The sequence below is a fragment of the Dasypus novemcinctus genome, chromosome 4, assembly GCF_030445035.2.
Source record: "Dasypus novemcinctus isolate mDasNov1 chromosome 4, mDasNov1.1.hap2, whole genome shotgun sequence".
NCBI classification, from domain to species: domain Eukaryota; kingdom Metazoa; phylum Chordata; class Mammalia; order Cingulata; family Dasypodidae; genus Dasypus; species Dasypus novemcinctus.
In genome coordinates this window covers 45,031,287-45,051,821 of record NC_080676.1, presented here as the reverse complement: position 1 = coordinate 45,051,821, position 20,535 = coordinate 45,031,287, and the positions used below count along the sequence as shown (strand labels likewise).

The following is a 20,535-nucleotide window of genomic DNA, read 5'->3' as shown; positions in this document are numbered from 1 at the left end:
AAGAAATTGATGATCTTAACAAACCAATCACAAGCACAGAGATAGAATCAGTTATTAAAAATCTCCCAACTAAGAAGAGCCCAGGGCCAGATGGCTTCACAGGTGAATTCTACAAAACATTCCGGAAAGAACTGACACCAATCCTGCTGAAACTATTCCAAAAAATCGAAACAGAAAGAACATTACCCAACTCCTTCTATGATGCCAACATTACCCTAGTACCAAAGCCAAAGACATTACAAGAAAGGAAAATTACAGACCAATTTCTCTAATGAACCTAGACGCAAAAATACTTAACAAAATACTTGCTAATCGTATTCAACAACACATTAAACGTATTATACACCACGACCAAGTGGGATTCATCCCAGGTATGCAAGGATGGTTCAACATAAGAAAATCAATCAACGTAATACACCATATAAACAGATTGAAGGAAAAAAATCACATGATTATATCTATTGATGCAGAAAAAGCATTTGACAAAATACAGCACCCTTTCTTGATAAAAACACTCCAAATGATTGGAATACAAGGAAATTTTTTGAACATGATAAAGAGTATATATGAAAAACCTATAGCCAATATTGTTTACAATGGAGAAATCCTAGACTCCTTCCCTCTAAACTCAGGAACAAGACAAGGATGCCCACTGTCTCCGCACCTATTTAACATTGTCTTAGAAGTACTTGCTCGAGCACTGAGGCAAGAACCAGAAATAAAAGGCATTCAAATTGGAAAGGAAGAAGTCAAAATTTCATTATTTGCAGATGACATGATCCTATACATAGAAAACCCTGAGAGATCTACAACGAAGATTCTAGAACTCATAAATGAGTTTAGTAAAGTCGCAGGTTATAAGATCAATGCGCAAAAATCAGTAGCATTTCTGTACACCAATAATGAGCAAGATCAGGAGGAAATCAAGAAACAAATACCATTCACAATAGTAAATAAAAAAATCAAATACTTAGGAATAAATTTAACTAAAGAGGTAAAGAACTTATACACCGAGAACTATACAAGATTGTTCAAGGAAATCAAAGAAGACCTGAATAAATGGAAGACTATTCCTTGTTCATGGATAGGAAGACTGAACATTATTAAGATGTCTATCCTACCAAAACTGATCTACACATTCAATGCAATCCCAATAAAAATCAACGCAGCCTTCTTTAAGGAACTAGAAAAACTAACTATGAAATTTATTTGGAAAGGAAAGAGACCCCGAATAGCCAAAGACATACTGAAAAAGAAAAACGAAATTGGAGGAATCACACTACCTGACTTCAAAACATACTACAAAGCTACGGTGGTGAAAACAGCATGGTATTGGCATAAGGAGAGACACATAGACCAATGGAATCGAATTGAAAGCTCTGATATAGAACCTCACATATACAGCCACATAATATTCGATAAAGCCACCAAACCCTCTCAACTGGGAGAGAGTGGCCTATTCAACAAATGGTGTCTGGAGAACTGGATAGCCATATGTAGAAGAATGAAAGAGGATTACCATCTCACACCTTATACAAAGATCAACTCAAGATGGATCAAAGACCTAAATATAAGAACCAAGACCATAAAAACCTTAGAAAGCAGTGTAGGGAAACATCTACAGGACCTTGTAATAGGAAATGGATTTATGAATATCTCACCAAAAGCACGAGCAGCAAAAGAACTAATAGATAAATGGGACTTCCTCAAAATTAAAGCCTTCTGCACCTCAAAGGAGTTTGTCAAGAAGGTAAAAAGGGAACCCACACAGTGGGAGAAAATATTTGGCAATCATATATCTGATAAGAAACTTATTACTTGCATATATAAAGAACTCCTATATCTTGAAAATAAAAAGATAAACAACCCATTTAAAAAATGGGAAAAAGACTTAAATAGACACTTCTCTGAAGAAGAAATACAAATGGCAAAAAAGCACATGAAAAAATGTTCCAAATCTCTAGCTATCAGGGAAATGCAAATCAAAACTACAATGAGATACCATCTTACACCCATAAGATTGGCAGCTATGAAAAAAACAGAAGAATACAAGTGCTGGAGAGGATGTGAAGGAAGGGGAACACTCATCCACTGCTGGTGGGAATGCAGAAGGATCCAACCATTCTGGAGGACAGTATGGCGGTTTCTCAAAAAACTAGCCATAGATTTGCCATATGACCCAGCAATACCACTGCTGGGTATATACCCAGCAGAACTGAAAACAAGGACGCAAACTGATATATGTACACCAATGTTCATAGCAGCATTGTTCGCTATCACCAAAAGTTGGAATCAACCCAAATGCCCATCAACAGATGAGTGGATCAATAAAATGTGGTATATACACACAATGGAATACTACTCGGCTGTAAGAACAAACACACTACAAACACATGTGATAACATGGATGAATCTTGAGAACCTTATGTTGAGTGAAGCAACCCAGACATTGAAGGACAAATACTACATGACCTCAATGATATGAAATAACCAAGCTGCCCTAGATAGCAAGAGACTGAACGATAGGCTTACAGGAAATCGGAGGGTGGAGGAAGGATGTGAGCCGATGTCTGCAGGGGTGGAATTTAAGATGAGATGGTGGTAAGTATGAACACAAAGAAGAGATAAAAGGGGGGCAAGGGGTTGCCTTTGGTTGGGACTTTGTGGGTTTGAGGGTGGCTGGGGAGGGACGGATGGGTAACATTGCCCAAAAGTGGGGGGAGGTTGGGGTAGCATACGAACACAGGAGAGGGTCAGGTGTTGGTGGAGAGTAAAATGCCGAGAAAATCATGTCAAAATATAATAAAGAGGGTTACCTGTTTAGAATGCTCGGAGGGGAGGGTCTGATGCAGGACGGGCTCCTGGGGAATGTCTAAATGCTCATTCTGCCAGAGTGGGTGACACCATGGGGTAGAAACCCAAGTAGTGAGAGTGGGGGTGGACCCACATCCTGGGGAGGACTAATGCCATCAAATAGAGGGAACTGTATCCCTCGAGAGAAAGGGTGGCTCCCAGGGCATTGGGGCAGTTGAGCAAGTTAGGCCCTGAACACTATTCTATCTATATCTGGAAGTGGCTCCTCAGGAAACGGAGGTTGGCTGTCACTGTGGGCACCAAAGTGGAAGGGAAAATGGACGTTAAATGTGTGGAACCAAGGTAAATGGGGGGTAAGAGAGGAGTTTCTTGAGAGTACACAAGGATGGATATAAAACATGTAATATTACACCATAACATATAGGAAATAACAGACTGATAATGTAAACCATAATGTAAAACATAGGATAACTAAGAATGTAAAAAACTGTGTATCCTAAAGTATGCACCATAATGTAAGCACAGATGTCACCTTGTTAGAAAGCTAGTGTCTCAGACTCTGTACATCACGTTAAGTAAATATGATGTGAATAGGGTGTAAAAGTAGCACTGTGGAAGGGAAAAGGTTTTGTGGTGGATGTATGGGAGTGCTGTATATTATATATATGCATTGCTGTGGTCTAGGGCTTCTGTGAAGAGAAGCTGAATAATTAGGGGGAAAAAAAAAAAAGAAAAAAGAAAAAGATAGGATGTAGAATTTTTTCCAAGTAAACACGTGTTCTTTATCTAACCTTTAAACCCATCGCTATATGCCATTCCCTAGTAAGGGACCCTGACATTATATTGGGCTTCAAATTTCGGGGAGTTCTGGAACACAGAGTGTTTCAACAATGGCAATGGAGGGATACTGGTATGGGATGCCATTGACAGGTGATATATGGCTGACAGGGAGCTGTACAGAACATATGTCCAGGGTGCATGGTAATGTTTGGATATACTCATAGTGGTAACAATTAAAAACCACAGCAGGGGGGGTACTGGGTTCCTGGCCAGTGGTGCTCTGTCGTGGTCCCTAGGGGAGCAGCGACAGTCTCCCAGGTGCAACGGTGGGGACCGGGAGGGAGTGAGGGTTCAACAGTGAGCCCCTGATGCTAATGACTATGCTTGTGAGCTGATAAGCCTAAAATAAGAACAAGGCCTAGAGCAACATTGTGCCTGGGAATTTCCTCCTGTCAGCCTTCATGTTACTCAAATGTGGCCAGTCTCGAAGCCAAACTCAGCATGTAAATGCAATGCCTTCCCCCCAGCGTGGGACGTGACACCCAGGGATGAGCCTCCCTGGCACCGAGGGACCACTATCAACTACCAACTGATGATGCAACTGGAAAATGACCTTATACGGAAGGTTCAATGTGGATCAGCAGAATATCCCTGTCTACATAAAATAACATGACTTTAAAATGCTGTTTGACCTAAAGTAAGGGGGAAATGGAAAGGAGAAATGAGTTTATATGGCTACGAGTTTCTAAAAAAAGAGTCTGGAGGCTGGCAGAAGGATTGCCCTTATGCACAACTGAGCAGAGTCAGAGAGACAGATAAAGCAGATACAACCCCCAGATATTGGTTCCTTTGAGGGCTAAAGAGACCCATGGGAGTTATGGTCATGGCCGATGGGGTTAACTACCAGGTCAGATGGCCCCTCTTTGGAAATGGTGTTTATGTGTGATGAATCTGGACTCAGATGGGATCTCCCTTCATAAGACTTCCATGCTAATGTGCTGGAGGTACAGCTAATGTTGGGGTTTAAGATATATTTAGGGGATTTGAATCTCTGGACTGACAATGTGATAGCCAGGTCCTGAGCCTCAACAGACTCCAGCATCTACAATCTGTTTTATTGGACTTACCACACTCAGCTAAGATGGAGTTGAAGAAGGACAACCACCACACCATGGAGCCTAGAGTGATTACAACTGAAAGTGGGAGGATTGCATCCAGCATCCATGTGGAATCTGAGCCTCCTCTTGACATAGAAGTGCAATGGACACAACCAATCCAATGTCCACATAGAAGAGGCGGCATTGGATTGGGAAAAGTGGACATGGTGGCTGATGGGTATGGGGAAAGGCAGGAAGAGATGAGAGGTGGAGGCGTCTTTGGGACATGGAGCTGCCCTGGATGGTGCTTCAGAGGCAATCACCGGACATTGTATATCCTCACAGGGCCCACTGGATGGAATGGGGGAGAGTATGGCCATGATGTGGACCATTGACTATGAGGTGCAGAGGTGCCCAAAGATGTACTTACCAAATCCAATGGATGTGTCATGATGATGGGAGGGAGTGTTCCTGGGGGGGGGGGGGGAGAGGTGGAGTGGGGGGGTGGAGTTGAATGGGACTCACATATATATTTTTAATGTAATATTATTACAAAGTCAATAAAAAAAAAAAAGGTGCTGAAAATAAGATATGGCAGATAAAACCCAAATATTTAGGAATAAATTTAACCAATGATGTTGCAGCAGTTTGATATGGTTATGAATTCCAAAAATAGATACTAGATTATGTTTGTAATCTGATCTGTACCTGGGCATGATTGAGTTATGATTCATTGGTGGGGACTCAGAGATAAAAGGCATGGCAAAGAACAGAGTTGAGGATTTCTGATGTTGGACTTTTGATGTTGGAGTTTGATGCTGAAGACTTAAGCTGGAGCCCCAGGAAGTAAGCTTCCAGAGGAAAGAGAAACCAGCCCCAGGAAGAAAGGAACCTTGAACCCAGAGAAAAGCAAGCCCCAGAAATGTAGGAACACAGTAAGCCTGAACCCTCACAGACATCGGCAGACATCTTGCTCCAAATAGACTTTGGTGAGGGAAGTAACTTTTGCTTTATGCTGTAAGCTTCTGCTCCAAATAAATACTCTTTATAAAAACTAACCAATCTGGTATTTTGCATCAGCACTCCTTTGGCTGACTAATACAGATGTAAAGCACTTGTATTCAGAAAACTGCAACTTATTGTTAAAAGAAATGAAAAACGCCCTAAATAATTGGAAGAATATTCCATGCTCATGGATTGGAAAACTAAATATCATTAAGATGTCAATTCTGCAAAGATTTGATATACAGATTCAGTACAATCTTGATAAAAAATTCCACCAGCATTTTAAAAATAAATGGAAAGCATGATTATTAAATTTATTTGTAAGGGTAAGAGGTCCTGACTAGACAGAAACATCTTAAAAAAGAAAAGCTAAGTTGGAGGACTCTCACTTCTGGACTTTAAATCATATTACCTAACTACAGGGTAAAAACAGCATGGTACTGACAGACACATAGGCCAGTGGAACCAAATTGATGGTTCAGAAGCAGACTCTCACATCTAGGGTCAAGAGATTTTGACAAACCTGTAAAACCCACCCAGCTCAGGCAGAACAGTCCACTCAACAAATGGTGCTGGGAGAACTGGATATCCATACCAAAAGAAGGAAAGAGGACCCCTATCTCACACCTTATCCAAAAACTTACTCAAAATGGAACAAAAGCCTAAATATAAAAGCAAGAGCCATAAAGCTTCTAGAAGAAAATGTAGGAAAATATATTCAAGACCTTTTGGGAGGTAGTAGTTCCTAAGGAAGATAAGAGAGGACTGAGATGGACTACTGGTTTTTAATGTATGTAGAAATTTTAATTAACCTACTATAAAAGTGTGGACATGTGTAGAGTGGATGGTAACACATTATAATGAGTAACAGATGGTTTATAAATGGGTATGTGGCTGAAAAGGGTAGTCTAGGGATATAAATGTCAGTTGAAAGAAAGCTAGAGAATAATCTAGGGACTGAATAACAGAGTGAACCCAGAGGTGAATGAGAATTGTGGTTAATGGTACAGATGCAAGAGTGTCCTTTGTGAGCTAGAGCAGATATACATCACTGTTGCAGAGTGGTGGGAATGTGGAGAGGCATGGGAAAAATACAACTGGAATGACCTATGGAATGTGGTTTTCAGTAATAATGTAATTTTCATGCATCTATGCCAAAGATGTACTGTGTTGATAATGCAGGAGTATGGAAAAAGTGTGCCAAATGTAAGCTAAGGATTTGGTAATAATCTGGTGATATTATCTCATAATCTGTAACAAATGTGCCACCACAGTGTGATGTGTTGATAGAGTGGTGTTGTATGGGAATTCTCCACATGTGCATGATTATTTTGTAAGTTTTCAACTGCTGTCATAAAAATATATTTAAAAAATAATAATAGGGTAGATTGGGAGGAAAATACACCAAATGTAAGATACGGACTATAGTTAGTAGTAAGATTTTGAGGATATTCTTTCATAATTTATAACAGATGTCTCATAACAATGCAAGGTGTTGATGGTGGGTTGATGTATGGGACCCCTGTATGATGTTCTGCGTTTGCTTTGTGAGTTCACAACTTTTACTATACACTTATATTTATATATGTTCACATATAAATGATATAAAAAGTAATAATAATAATAGAGTGGGTGGTGGAAAATACACCAAATGTAAGATACTTTGGTTAGTAGTAATATTTTGAGGATGTTCTTTAATTATTAGTTAAAAATGTTTCACAAAAATACAAGGTATTGGTGGAAGGGTGAGGTATGAGAGCCTGTATGATGTTACATGTTTGTTTTGTAAGTTCACAACTATTACTATTCACTTATTGTTCAGTATTTTTATGTATGAATGATATACTTAAATAAATGAAAAAGAAAAGGAAAAAAAAACCTTAGGGGACACAGTGAAGCCATTACTCAGAGGAAAAGCATAGCCCTAATGCTTACATTGAAAGAAAGAGCTCAAATCAAAGCCCTAACTGCACACCTGGAGGAACTAGAAAAAACAGCAAGCTAAATCCAAAATGAGCAGAAGGAAGGAAATTTAAAAAGTAGAGGAAAAATAATTGAAATAGAGAATAAATTTTAAAAAACAATAAAGAGAATTAACAAAACCAAAATGTTGGTTCTTTGAAAAGATCGATAAAATTTACAATCCTTTTACTAGACTGACAGAAAAAAAAGAGATATAGACATAATTAAAAGCAGAAATGAAAGGGGGAATGTGACTACAGACTCCACAGAAATAAAGAGGACCATAAGAGAATACTGTGAATAACTGTGTGCCAACAAATTAGATACCTAGATGAAATGGATAAATTCCTAAAAACACACAAATAACCTACACTGACTCTAAAAGAAATAGAAGATCTTAACAGACCAATTATACTAGTAAAGAAATTGAGTTAGTAATCAAAAATTCCAAAAATGAAAAGCCCAGGATAAAATTACTTCAAAGGTGATTTATTCAAAACATTCCAAGAAGAATTAATACCAATCCTACTCAAACTCTTCCAAAAAATTGAAGAGTGTGGAACACTATTTAACTCATTCTGTGAGGCAAACATCATCCTAATGCCAAAGTCACAAGATACCACAAGAAAAGAATATTACACACCAATATGCCTCATGAATATAGATGCAAAAATTCCCAACAAAATACTAGCAAATGTTTAAAGAATTATATAACGTGGTTAAATGGAATTTATCTCAAGTATGCAAGGGTGGGTTACAACATAAGAAAATCAATGTAATTTACCACATTAATGGAACAAAGGGGGAAAAAATCAAGATCTTCTCAATCCAGCACCTCTTCTTAATAAAAAACACATACAAAACTAGGAATAGAAGGAAACTTCCTCAACATGATAAAGGGCATATATGAAAAATCACTGCTTATATCATATTCAATGGTGAAAGGCTGAAAGCTTTCCCTCTAAGATCTGGAACAAGACAAGGATGCCCACTGTCACCATTGTTATTCAACATTGTATTGAAAGTTCTAGCCAGAACAATTAGGCAAGCAAAAGAAATAAAAGGCATCCAAATTGGAAAGAAAAAAGTAAAACTTTCACTATTTGCAGACAACATGATCCTATATATAGAAAGACTCCAAAAATCTACAACAAAGGTACTGAGCTAATAAATGAATTCAGCAAAGTATTGGGGTACAAGATCAACCTGCAAAAATCAGTGTTTCTATGCATTAGTAATGAGCAATCAAAAGAAGAATTTTTAAAAAATAGTCCATTTACAATAGTAACTAAAGGAATCAAATATCTAGGAATAAATCTAACTAAGGATATACAGGACTTATTCATAGAAAACTACAAAGTATTGCTAAAAGAAATCAAAGATCCAAATAAATAGAAAGACATTCCATATTCATGGATTGGTAGACTAAATATTGTCAAGATGTCAGTTCTATCCAAAACAATTTACAGATTCATGCAATCCCAATCAAAATTTCCAAAGCCTTTTAGGAGAAATAGAAAAGCAATCATCAGATTTATTTAGAAGGATAAGGGACCCCAAATAGCCAAAACCTTGATAAAGAAGAACTAAGTTGGATGACTCAAGCTTCCCAACTCTAAAACTCATTGCAAAGCTACTGTGGTCAAAACAGCTTGATACTAGTATAAGAATAGATATATGACTGTGACAGTTTGAAGCTGGGTGGATCCCAAAAAAATCATGTTCTTAAAGCTAATCCAATCCTTTGCATGTAAACATGGGAACTTTTGATTAGATTTAGTTAAGGGACCTTCCTTTTGATTAGATCAATTCATAGGGTATGACCCAGGGTGGGTCTTAATCCTCTTACTGAGGTCCTTTATAAATGGAGAAATAAAAAGCTGCAGACACAGAAAAAAAGCTGAAGAGACAGAGAGAAACCTCCAGAAGTTGAAATCAATGAACCTGGGTAAGGAAAAGTCACAGTCAGAGCAGCCCAGAGCTGAAGCAACAAGGCCCAGAAGAGAGGAGAGAAACAAATGGATACTGCCATGTGCCTGATCCCCTACAGCTGAGCTAAAGAAGAAAGTGAGCCTGGAAGAGAAGGCAGAGACCAGCAGAGCTGCCACTGTGCCTTGTCACATGGCAGGAGTCCAGGATTGCGAGCAGGCAACCTTCAGAGAGAGAGCTTCACCTGAGGCCTTGATTTGGACATTTTTCCCAGCCTTGAAAACTCTTAAGTTTATAAGTTAATAAATCCCATTGTAGAAGTCAGCTCATTTCTGGTATATTGCATTGTTAGCCTTTAGCAAATGAAAACATAGACCAATGGAATCAAATTGAGAGTTCAGAAATAGACCCTCACTTGTATAGCCAATTGATTTCTGACAAGGGTGCCAAGTTCATTCAATTGGGAAGAATAGTCACTTCAACAAATGGTGCTGGGAGAACTGGATATTCACATGCAAATGAATAAAGGGGCTTTCAATCTTATACCATATATAAAATGTATCTCAAAATGGATCGAACATCTAAATATAAGAACCAGGGCTATAAAACTACTAGAAGAATGGGAAGAGGACTTGGCCCAAAGGATAGGGCGTCTGTCTACCACATGGGAAGTCCACAGTTCAAAACCCATGCCTTCTTGACCCGTGTGGAGCTGGCCCATGCGCGGTGCTGATGCGCGCAAGGAGTGGCATGCCACACAGGGGTGTCCCCCGCATAGGGGAGCCCCATGCACAAGGAGTGTGCCCCGTAAGGAGAGCCACCCAGCACGAAAGAAAGTGCAGCCTGCCCAAGAATGGCACCGCACACATAGAGAGCTGACACAACAAGACAATGCAACAAAAAGAAACACAGATTCCCGGTGCCGCTGATAAGGATAGAAGCCATCACAGAAGAACACACAGCGAATGGACACAGAGAGCAAACAACTGGGGGGTGGGGGAGAGGGCAGGGAAGGGGAGAGAAGTAAATAAAAAAATAAATCTTAAAAAAAATTTTTTTTTAAACTACTAGAAGAAAACATAGGCAAGCATTTTTAAGACCTTGTGTTGGGCAATGGTTTCTTAGACCTCACACCAAAAACACAAGCAGCCAAAAATAAATAAGTAAATAAACAAACAAATAAATAAATGGAACCTTACCAAAATTTAAAACTTTTTTGCATTAAAGGACTTCATCAAGAAAGTAAAAAGACAAACGAAAAAATATAAGAAAATATTTTGGAACCACATATCTGATAAGGGTTTAGTTTTCAGCACCTGTAAAGAAATCCTACAGCTCAACAACAAAAAGACAAACAATACAATAAAAAAAATGGTCAAAAGACGTGAAAAGACATTTCTGCAAAGAAGATATACAAATGGCCAAAAAGACACATGAAAAGATGCTCAACATAACATCATAGGGAAATGCAAATCAAAACCAAAAAGAGATACCACTTCACACCCACTAGAATGGCCACTATTTTTGTAAAATGAAGAATAACAAATGTGGGAGAAGATGTGGAAAAATAGGAGCACTGGTTCATTGTTCGTGGGAATGTAAATGGTACAGCCGCTATGGAAGACAGTTTGGCGGTTCCTCAGAAAGTTAAGTTACCATATGACCTGGCAATTCCGATTCTAGGTATATACTCAAAAGAATCGAAAGCAAGGACTCAAACAGATATTTGCAAACCAGTGTTCATAGCGGCATTTTTCACAATTGCCTTAAGAGGGTAGCAACCCAAGTGTCCATCAGTAGAAGAATGGATAAGTAAACGTGGCATATCCATGTAATAGAATAGTAATGCAGTCTTGAAAAGGAACAAGGTTCTGATACATGCGACAACATGGATGAACCTTGAAGATATTGTTTTGAGTGAAATAAGCTAGACACAATAGGACAAATATATGATCTCACTGAAATGAAATAAGCAAATTCTTAGAGTCAGAAACTAGACTATAGGTTAACAGAGGCTAGAGAGGGCTAGCAAATGGGGAGTTAATTGGTACAGAATTTCTGTTGGGGGTGATGGAAAAGTTGTGGTAATGAATGATGATGATGGCAGCACAATTGTGAATGTAATTAACATCACTGTATTATATTTTAAACATAGTTAAAAGGGCAAATTTTATGTAGTCTATATGTTACTAAAATAGAAATTTAAAAATAAATAGGCTGGCAAATTTTTAAATTGTCGACAATCCAAGTTTTGAAAGGCTGTGGAGCAATAGATATGTCCCTTGCTATGGGAGTATAAGTTGATACAAACACTTTGGAAAGCAGCCTGGCATTAGCTAGTAAAGTCACATGCCCTACAACCCAGCAATTCATTCCTGCAGGTACATAAATTCTCACATGTATAACAGGAAACATATATACAACTGTGCAGAGCAGAATTATGCATCACAGCAAAACCCTAGAAGCAATCTAAGCATCCATTAATTTAGAATGAATAAATAAGCCTTTGTGTCCTCAGTCAAGGAAAATAAATGCATTAAAATTATGAACATCAACACAGATAAATCCCAAAGACACAATTTTGAATGAAAGAAGCAAATCTCAAAAGATACTTGCTAGGGAAACGGACTTTGGCCCAGTGGTTAGGGCGTCCATCTACCACATGGGAGGTCCGCGGTTCAAGCCCCGGGCCTCCTTGACCCGTGTGGAGCTGGCCCATGCGCAGTGCTGATGCGCGCAAGGAGTGCCGTGCCACGCAGGGGTGTCCCCCGCGTAGGGGAGCCCCACGCTCAAGGAGTGCACCCATAAGGAGAGCCGCCCAGCGCAAAGGAGGGAGCAGCCTGCCGAGGAATGGCGCCGCCCACACTTCCCGTGCCGCTGACGACAACAGAAGCGGACAAAGAAACAAGACGCAGCAAAAAGACACAGAAAACAGACAACCAGGGGAGGGGAATTAAATAAATAAATAAATAAATCTTAAAAAAAAAAAAAAAAGATACTTGCTATATAGTTCCATTTTTATTAATTAGAAGCTCATCAAATATAAATTGTTTTTTTCTCTAGAAAAACACGCAAAGCATGGTAAACACAATATTCCATATAAAGGTCTCCCTCTTAGGGATGTTAGGGGAAAGCACATGAAGGCTTCTCAGCCTGGGTGATAAGTATAGGGATATTAATTTTATTGTTTATAAGTTCTACATACATATTTTCACCTACTCTTTTCTACTTCGCTATATTTCACAAAAATTTTTCTAAAAGTTCCCTAATAGACTTAGAAAAGATCATTTTAAAACTAAGTGGTTTTAAATTATAAAGGGAAAGTTACCATAAAAATTAATACATGGATACAATATAGATTTATTGTTAACAATTCAAACTCCAAAGTAATAAGACAAGGTAAAAACAAAACAAAACAAAACAAAACAGCTTCCTTCTTCTCATTCTCTTGCCCTGAAGGCGCTCACCACTGTTAACATCTCAGGTGTGTATTCCCAGATTCCTGGCTCTTTCTTCTTCCTCTAACGTTGAATAGAAATGGGATAATACTGTACCTGCTGTTCCGAGTTGGTTTTTCAGAATACAGGCACTTTTAATAGTAAGAATGGAGTGGCCTTTACACTCATTAGTATCTCATATTCGGCATCTCATTTGCTACATTCATCTAACATTTTCTCGTCTCTCTGCTCTCCTGTTTAATAGGAGCCAGCTCACTCCTCCCACTGGGCTGAGGGTTCACACTCTGGGTTACTCCACATGAGTCCTTGAAGCACGTGAAGAAGCACACCCTCTTGCTCGGAATTCCTGGCTCAGAATACCAGGGATGTATTCCCCCCTTGGGAATGCAGGGCCAGACCGTTGTGGGAGAGAGGCAGGGCCCCGTGTGTGCGTGTGCGTGTGCATGTGCGTGTGCGTGTGCGTGTGTGTGTGGTGGAGGAGGCTTTCCAGGCTGCCTCACACCCCTGTTACCCAGACTGCGAACTGAGAGCGGCGAGACCCGCCCGATTCAGGCAGCCCCCAGCCCAAGAGCAGCCTCTGCCAGGGCAGGAGCAGCACTATTTTGTTCCTTGCTTCCATCTGGGTGGGAGTTCTTTATACAAAAACGTTCCACAGAATCCATTTCCGTTGTGTTGTTCTCTGGTGCAGAATATTGTAGAGTTAAGAGGCATCTGATAATAATGCCAATAATAATTAACATTTGTGGGGCAATTAATAGGTTAGTAAGGGCTTCCACATGATCTTAATTCCCACAACTACCCTTAAGAGACCTATAATATTATCTTAATTTGCAAAAGACTAAATTAAAGCTAAGAAAGGTTAAATGACTTGCCCAAATAACACTGGATCAACTTTCCAGCCCAAAGATAAGCCTGCGTGCGGATTTTATACTGGGACGATCTGTTACTAGGAAAACAAAGTGTTTGAAAGGTCTCTCCCTTGTAGCATGACATCAGTACTCCCAAGTTTCTGCTGAGTGCCTGATTCTCCATCACACAGGGCCACCGTGGGATGCCGTTCATATCCATAGTTGTCCCCGTCTCCTTCCCGCCCAGTATTGGCAGCCGGCGCTGCCCCTCCTTCTCCCCCTCTCCGTCTTCCGCCTAGCCGTTATCTAGACAGCCCACACTTTCCCCTTCCCCTCCCTTGCTCCTAACCTCTTAGCCAGCTTACTGTCCAGTAACCGCCTACGCAAGCAACAGCACCCACCGGCACCAATCAAGTCCCTTTACGTATCCCTAGACCCTATAAAACCATGTCCCCTTCAACAATAAAGTAGACTTGTGCCTAGACCTTGTCTCCATGGTGTTCTTGCTTGCACCGCGCGTCCCCCGTGCCTGAGCGGAGAGAGCGAGGGCCCAACGGCTTCGTGCCGAACCCCCTCCTCTCCTTCGACCGCGAGGCAGCCCCCGTCCCGGAGAGCCCGCCCGGCCAACCGCGCCGACCCTCCCGGAGGCCCGCCGCTGCCTGCACATAGTTGTCGTCCTAGATTTGTATGTTAACTATGACAATATTGTGCCAAATGGCAGTGAAGTCTTCAGAAAGGGGCAGCTTTTTCTACTGCACAAAATCCCACCATTTGGCTCATGGCAGGGCCGCCATCGTCTTCCGCCTCTGGCGGTCCCAGTCAGCCTGCCCCTCCTGCCCCGTGTCTGCAGAGCAGTGGGATGCTGAGGCCAGGGCAAGAGGCACGCAAAGGAGAAGCTGTCAGTCGGGCAACTTCCACAGTGTGGAGGATGTCTCAGTGCTACAAAAGTGTGAATCCACCATGATTAATGCAGAAAACACGATGGGGCCTCTGAATACACAACAAAGGGCCTCGGAAAGCACAGCTGACCTAATCTTAAAATGTCTGCCCTTCCCATGTGCATGCTGTCATTCTCAACTCATTCGTGTTTTAAAATAAAATGGAGGGCAGTTGATACGGAAGCTGTTGGCGTGCCGTACAAGTGAGACAAGAGAATGGAAAACCCATAGCCACTAATAATAATCCATATTGGAGATGAGACTATATTGATTGTGAAGGTATTCTTGAGTTTTGACATTCATAATTGTATCACTATGGGTCGAGGTATATGGAGAGTCTGACTCTTTAGTCTAAAATAAAACCATCTTCTGTAGTGAACTGATAAGCATGCCTTTTTTTTCAAGTGCTTGCTGACTGTATCAGTTAGAACCTTTTGAGTCCTGAGGTAGCAGATTCAACTGGAACGTGTGTGAAACCATAAAGAAAATGCGTTATCTCATATAACAGAAGGCGGGAAAGTCCTAGTGTTGGCTAGTTCAGGACTTAAAACCCCTAGTCTCTTTTTCCCCTTCTGCCATCCTCATCTTAGGTGTTTGTTCCCTAATATTATAAAATAACTGCAGCAACTCCAGCATTCATGTCCTCATCCAGCCCTTCAAACCAAAATGTCCAGAGCCTGGAAGACACAGCATTCCCTTTCTGGTATCATTTTATAAGAAGAAGAAAAACTTGCTCAGAGGCTCCCAATAGACTTTCCTTCATGTCTCACTGGGTAGAATCATGCCAAGTGCCCCCTTCTTAAATCGGTCACTTGCAAGAAGAATGAAAAATAACATGACTTGCTTAGACCAATGAGGATTCAAGCCCTGGGTTAGAGAGGGCCCCACCTCTCTAAAGCATATCTCTGGGAGTGGATGTGGCTCAAGAAGTTGAACGCCTGCCTCCCATATGGAAGATGCCGGGTTCAGTCCCTGGTGCTTCCTAAAAACAAAAACAAACAGAAAATAAACAAATGAAAAAAACCAACTCAGGGGAGCCAGAGTGGCTCAGTGGTTGAGTGTTGGCTTCCCACATGTGGTCTTGGGTTCAAGCCCCAGCCCCGGTACCTCAATCAATTAATCAATCAATCAATCAATAAAAATAAAGCACATCTCCTGATCACCTGAACAAACAGGGTTTTGTTAAAAAGGAAGAATGGAGTGGGAAGGGCAACAACAGGGCCTACCATGATGAGACGATTGTTTAGTTTCACTGTTTCTCCTTATAGGCTCTGCCAACATAAACGACCGAAGCATGCTTGGGAAGCGTGACAGTGAAATGGCTGTTATTGTGCAGGATACGGAGACAGTCCCTTCGATAATGGATGGAAAAAAGTACGAAGCTGGCCGGTTTGCACAAGGACTTCGGCTACAGTGCTTTAGGTCAGCCCTCCAAAACTCTGCGTCTCTTACCTAGTTTCACTGCAGTAGGCATTGGCACCCTAGACTCAGCCTCTTGCCTTTAGCACATATTTCATTTCCAGGTTCTTCTTTTTCTAAAACAATGTTTACCCAAATACAACATGTGTACCACCCGTGGAATGAAAAATGACTTTGTTGTACACAGAATCTTTTCTTTTAATAGTTTTTATTATTTTAATGTGTAATGAAAAAAAACTAGCATTTTAGATCCATTAATTTCTGTAGGGCTAGGCCAGATCAAACCATCTAGTGTCTAAGTTTTTCTAAAGTGAGTCCATTTTTAAAAATAAAAATATTTCTGGTAATACAAGGATATAATAAAAATGATTATTAAGGGAGTATAATATCTAAATGTGGGAATTTCAGTTCTGAGATTTAAGATAACTACAGATATCAGAGATACCTGATCTTCTGCAAGAAGATATTTGTTTTGAACAAATCTGTGGTCAAGCAGAGAGAACACTGGTCTAAGAGGAGGCAAGGTCTGTGAGACCCTAAATGAGTCCTTTATTGAGGAAATCTTTACGAAAACTTTCTGGGTTGGGATCTAACTGCCCCCGCCCCATCCCTATTCTCCACAGCAGTCAGAGTGATCCTTCTAGAACCTAACCACCCTGCCTACTGCTCTCCAGTGGCTTCTGATCTCAGAGTGAAGTCCTGTCAACATAATCTCATTTCCCCCAGATCACCACAGACAGGCTGGTCTCCCCAGTCTGTGGAATGTCCCAACCATTCTTCTATCTCTGATTCTAGAACTTTCTTTGCCCTATTGTGATTTCAGTGTGAGATACAGCAAGTTTCCCTGATTTTGAGTTAAGGGCAGTGCTTTAAGCTATCTGGGGAAAGGTACTGCATAAGTACACATTGCCGCACTGCTGTTTTAATCCTTTGCGTGTTTGAAACTGGCTCACTTGCAGGGAGGGACATAAAGAGCTCTTAACACCTTGCAAATGCAGGTGGTTATCCCTTATGCCATACAGTACAGATTCAGGCTTTTGAGAATGAAGATAAATTTCAGTTCCAGAGAAGGTTCATTCTGCTCTCTCTGCTTAAGAAACTCAGCAAACACAGCCCTCAGAATCTGATTGTTGGTCAATACCTCCTAACAAATTTTATTGCTGTATTTATTTGCCTTTGTTATTAGTTGGTTTGCCAGGGAGAATTTTTTCAAACCACTGATATTTCAATTAGCTTCTAATGTTAATTTTTATTTTATTCTTTTTTTTTTTTCCCGAGGTACCAGGGGTCTGGGGATTGAAGCCAGGACCTCCCATGTGGGAAGCAGGTGCTCAACTGCTTGTACCACATCTGTTCCCTAATGTTAATTTGTTTTGTTTAGCAAGGGAGATTTTAAAATTAGTGCACTGCTAATCAACCCACTGATTGTCTTCTGTGGCATATATAAGGAGACAAATATTTCCTCACGTTAGCTGGAAATAGCCATCATATCTTTTTAATTCCATGAGAATTTAAGTATTCTTTTAAAATGGTGGACTTTGCTGTACCTTTTGAAATATATAATAATTATAGAGGTAGAGGGTTCTGGTTACAAAAGAATATATTTCTTATTGTAGAAAATTTGGCAAATTCAGAAAAGAAGTAAGAAAATTAGATTCATTTGTATCCCATCATTCAGGGCTAACAGTTTTTAACATTTCCTGATTACCATTCCACTTTTTCCTATACATATATATTTACACTTTATATATAAATGCAGTATTAATCAGCATTTCTTTTTTAAAAACAAAATTAGGGTTTTGCAGTTCTACATTGCTCTTTATTATTTAAATACTATATTACATGCATTTTCCCACATCATTAAGTATTATTCTATAACATTTAATGGCTACATTGTATTCAATCATATACACCATAATTCCTTTAGCTAATACCTCATTGTCGGGAAGATTTTTCATGATCTAAAAAATGAGCATGTTTGTAGATAACATCTTATTTACCTTCTTAATCGTTTCTTTAAACCAAATCCTAACTACTCAATTTCTGCGCAAAAATAATATACAGCTTCTCTTGCCCTGTAACTTCTTGTTTTGCTAGCGTGTTTTAGAGGGCTTATTCCTCCCTTCTTTACTCACATTGAGTTCTATTATTTCATTTAATCTTTGCTTATTTGTTGGATTTCAAATGGTCTTTCATTATTTAACTTGCATATTTGGGAGTGTTTTTTTTTTTTCATGTGCTTGTTAGCCATGTGTAATTGTTCTTTTATAAATTGTCTAGCCTGTTCATGTCCCTTGCCCATTCTGTTGGAGTGTATAATTTTCTTTAATGATTTATAAATTCTTTCAATATTTAAGATGCTAATTTCTTTGTCACATTTTTTTCAATTGCCTTTTAATCATATTTGGATTATTTGGGAGAAACTTTTAAATTCTTATTAATCGGGGAGAAGATGTAGCTCAAGTGGTTAAGCACCTACTTCCTACACATGAGGTCCCAGGTTCGATTCCCAGTACCTCCTAAAAACAAACAAACGAAAAAACCAACTCTCCTTGGAGAGCAGATGTAGCTCAAGGGGTTGAGCACCTGCTTCCCATGTACGAGGTCCTGGGTTCAATCCCTGGTACCTCCTGAAAAAAAATTCTTATTAATCAAATCTGTCAGTTTTTTCTTTATGTTATTTTTCTCCTTTTAGAATAACTTCCCCAGCTCAAGATCAAATATTTACTTATATTTTCTTTTAGTACTTGTTTGCCTTTTCACATGTAACTCCTGTAAATGTAAGAAATGAGGTAGGGGCTCTAACTTCCTTTTTTCCCCCAGATAACCATCTGATCCAGAATTATGTGATGTGCAATACTCTTTGCCTCTCTAATCTGCAATGCCCTCTTATGAGTACACTGAATTCCCATATATTTTAGAACTTATTTCTAATCTTTCTTTTATGTTCTTTTGAAAGTCTGTTTTATTGTATACCAGTGTGATACCATTTTAATTGCTATAGCTGTGCATTTTAATATTTGGGAGGGCTTCTTCTCACCATATTACTTCCCCCAATTAGTCGTCTTTTCAGAATAATTTTGGCTTTTCTTCCACATGAACTTTAAAATTATTAGCTCAAGTTCTCTCAAATTCTCATTAGTTTTTTTCAAGCTGGGATTACAGTGGATTTATAGATTAATATAAAAAGAATTGACTTCTTTACAATATTGAGTCATCCTGCTGAAGAGCAAAGTATGCTATGAGCTTTAATTTATTCGAAACTTTTGTTCTCCAATGAATCTTTATTTTTCACTTTATTTTTCTTTATTTTTGTTTTATTTTGTTTTCAGTTTTGTTGTTGTCCTTCTGTAAGTTTTGGGTTGTTTTTATGCTGGTTCTATACATTTCAATTCCTAGGTGCTTTGTTTTTCCTTGCAAATTTTAAATGGTCTTTAAGAGGCAGTTCTTGAACAATTATTTACACCTTGCCCTAATGGCAAACTCAAATAATACATTTAAAAGCACCACAGAAACAGTGTTTTTTTTTTTTATTAGGAAATGTTCCCAAAGATAAATACTGTAGCCTAGGGCACAGTCATTTGCTCACTAAAAAATACATCTTCAAGCCATTTTCCATCTGGACTATATTTGAATAGAAAGAGAGGCATATTTCAATACGAAATTGCTTTTAAAGAGAGACAGAATCAACCATCAAGGTACTGCACTGAATGTCACAACTATGTGCCGAACAGTTCATTAAGTCCTAGAAAATTATCCAAACTTTACAGATGTAACCATCACTCAGCAGAAATCATTTCTACACAAGTAGAGCACAGAATCATCTCAAGTCGTATATATGAGGAATGGAAAGAACAGAAACAATTCTGTGCAGTTTTCCTACTGTCCCAATGTGTGTGATATGTGAAACAATTAGACTAAACATTTACCGTCAAACACTTCATCATAAAATCAAGCTAGTTTTCTTGCAAAGCTTAGCATGTCCTCAAAAGAAGATCCAGACTACTTTATATTATATTTACTGTGTATTATACACAGTATAATATATTTACTGTGTATAATATATTTACTGTGTATTATACACAGTATAATGTGTATTATATTATATTTAATACACAGTCTTAAAGTTAAAATACTGACAGGGAAAATAATTTATTGCTAAATATTTTTTATAGTGACATTTAAATACTTTTTCTACAATTAAGCACTTAGCTGATAATTTTGTGGACACATTGCCTTACCTTTTGTTCTAATTTAAAAGCAAAGTCACAAAAATATTATTTTT

At 39.1% G+C, this 20,535-nt stretch overlaps 1 protein-coding gene across 9 annotated transcripts in view; it reads left to right on the top strand.

Moving 5' to 3' along the window:
* Positions 1–20,535, top strand: part of PLD1 (phospholipase D1) — a 248,749-nt gene that overhangs the window by 217,272 nt on the left and 10,942 nt on the right. For all 9 annotated transcript variants that reach the window (XM_071214611.1, XM_071214613.1, XM_058295292.2 and 6 more), the window contains one exon: positions 16,100–16,253. In XM_071214611.1, coding sequence (XP_071070712.1) covers positions 16,100–16,253 — 154 coding nt within the window. The remainder of the gene's footprint in view (positions 1–16,099; positions 16,254–20,535) is intronic.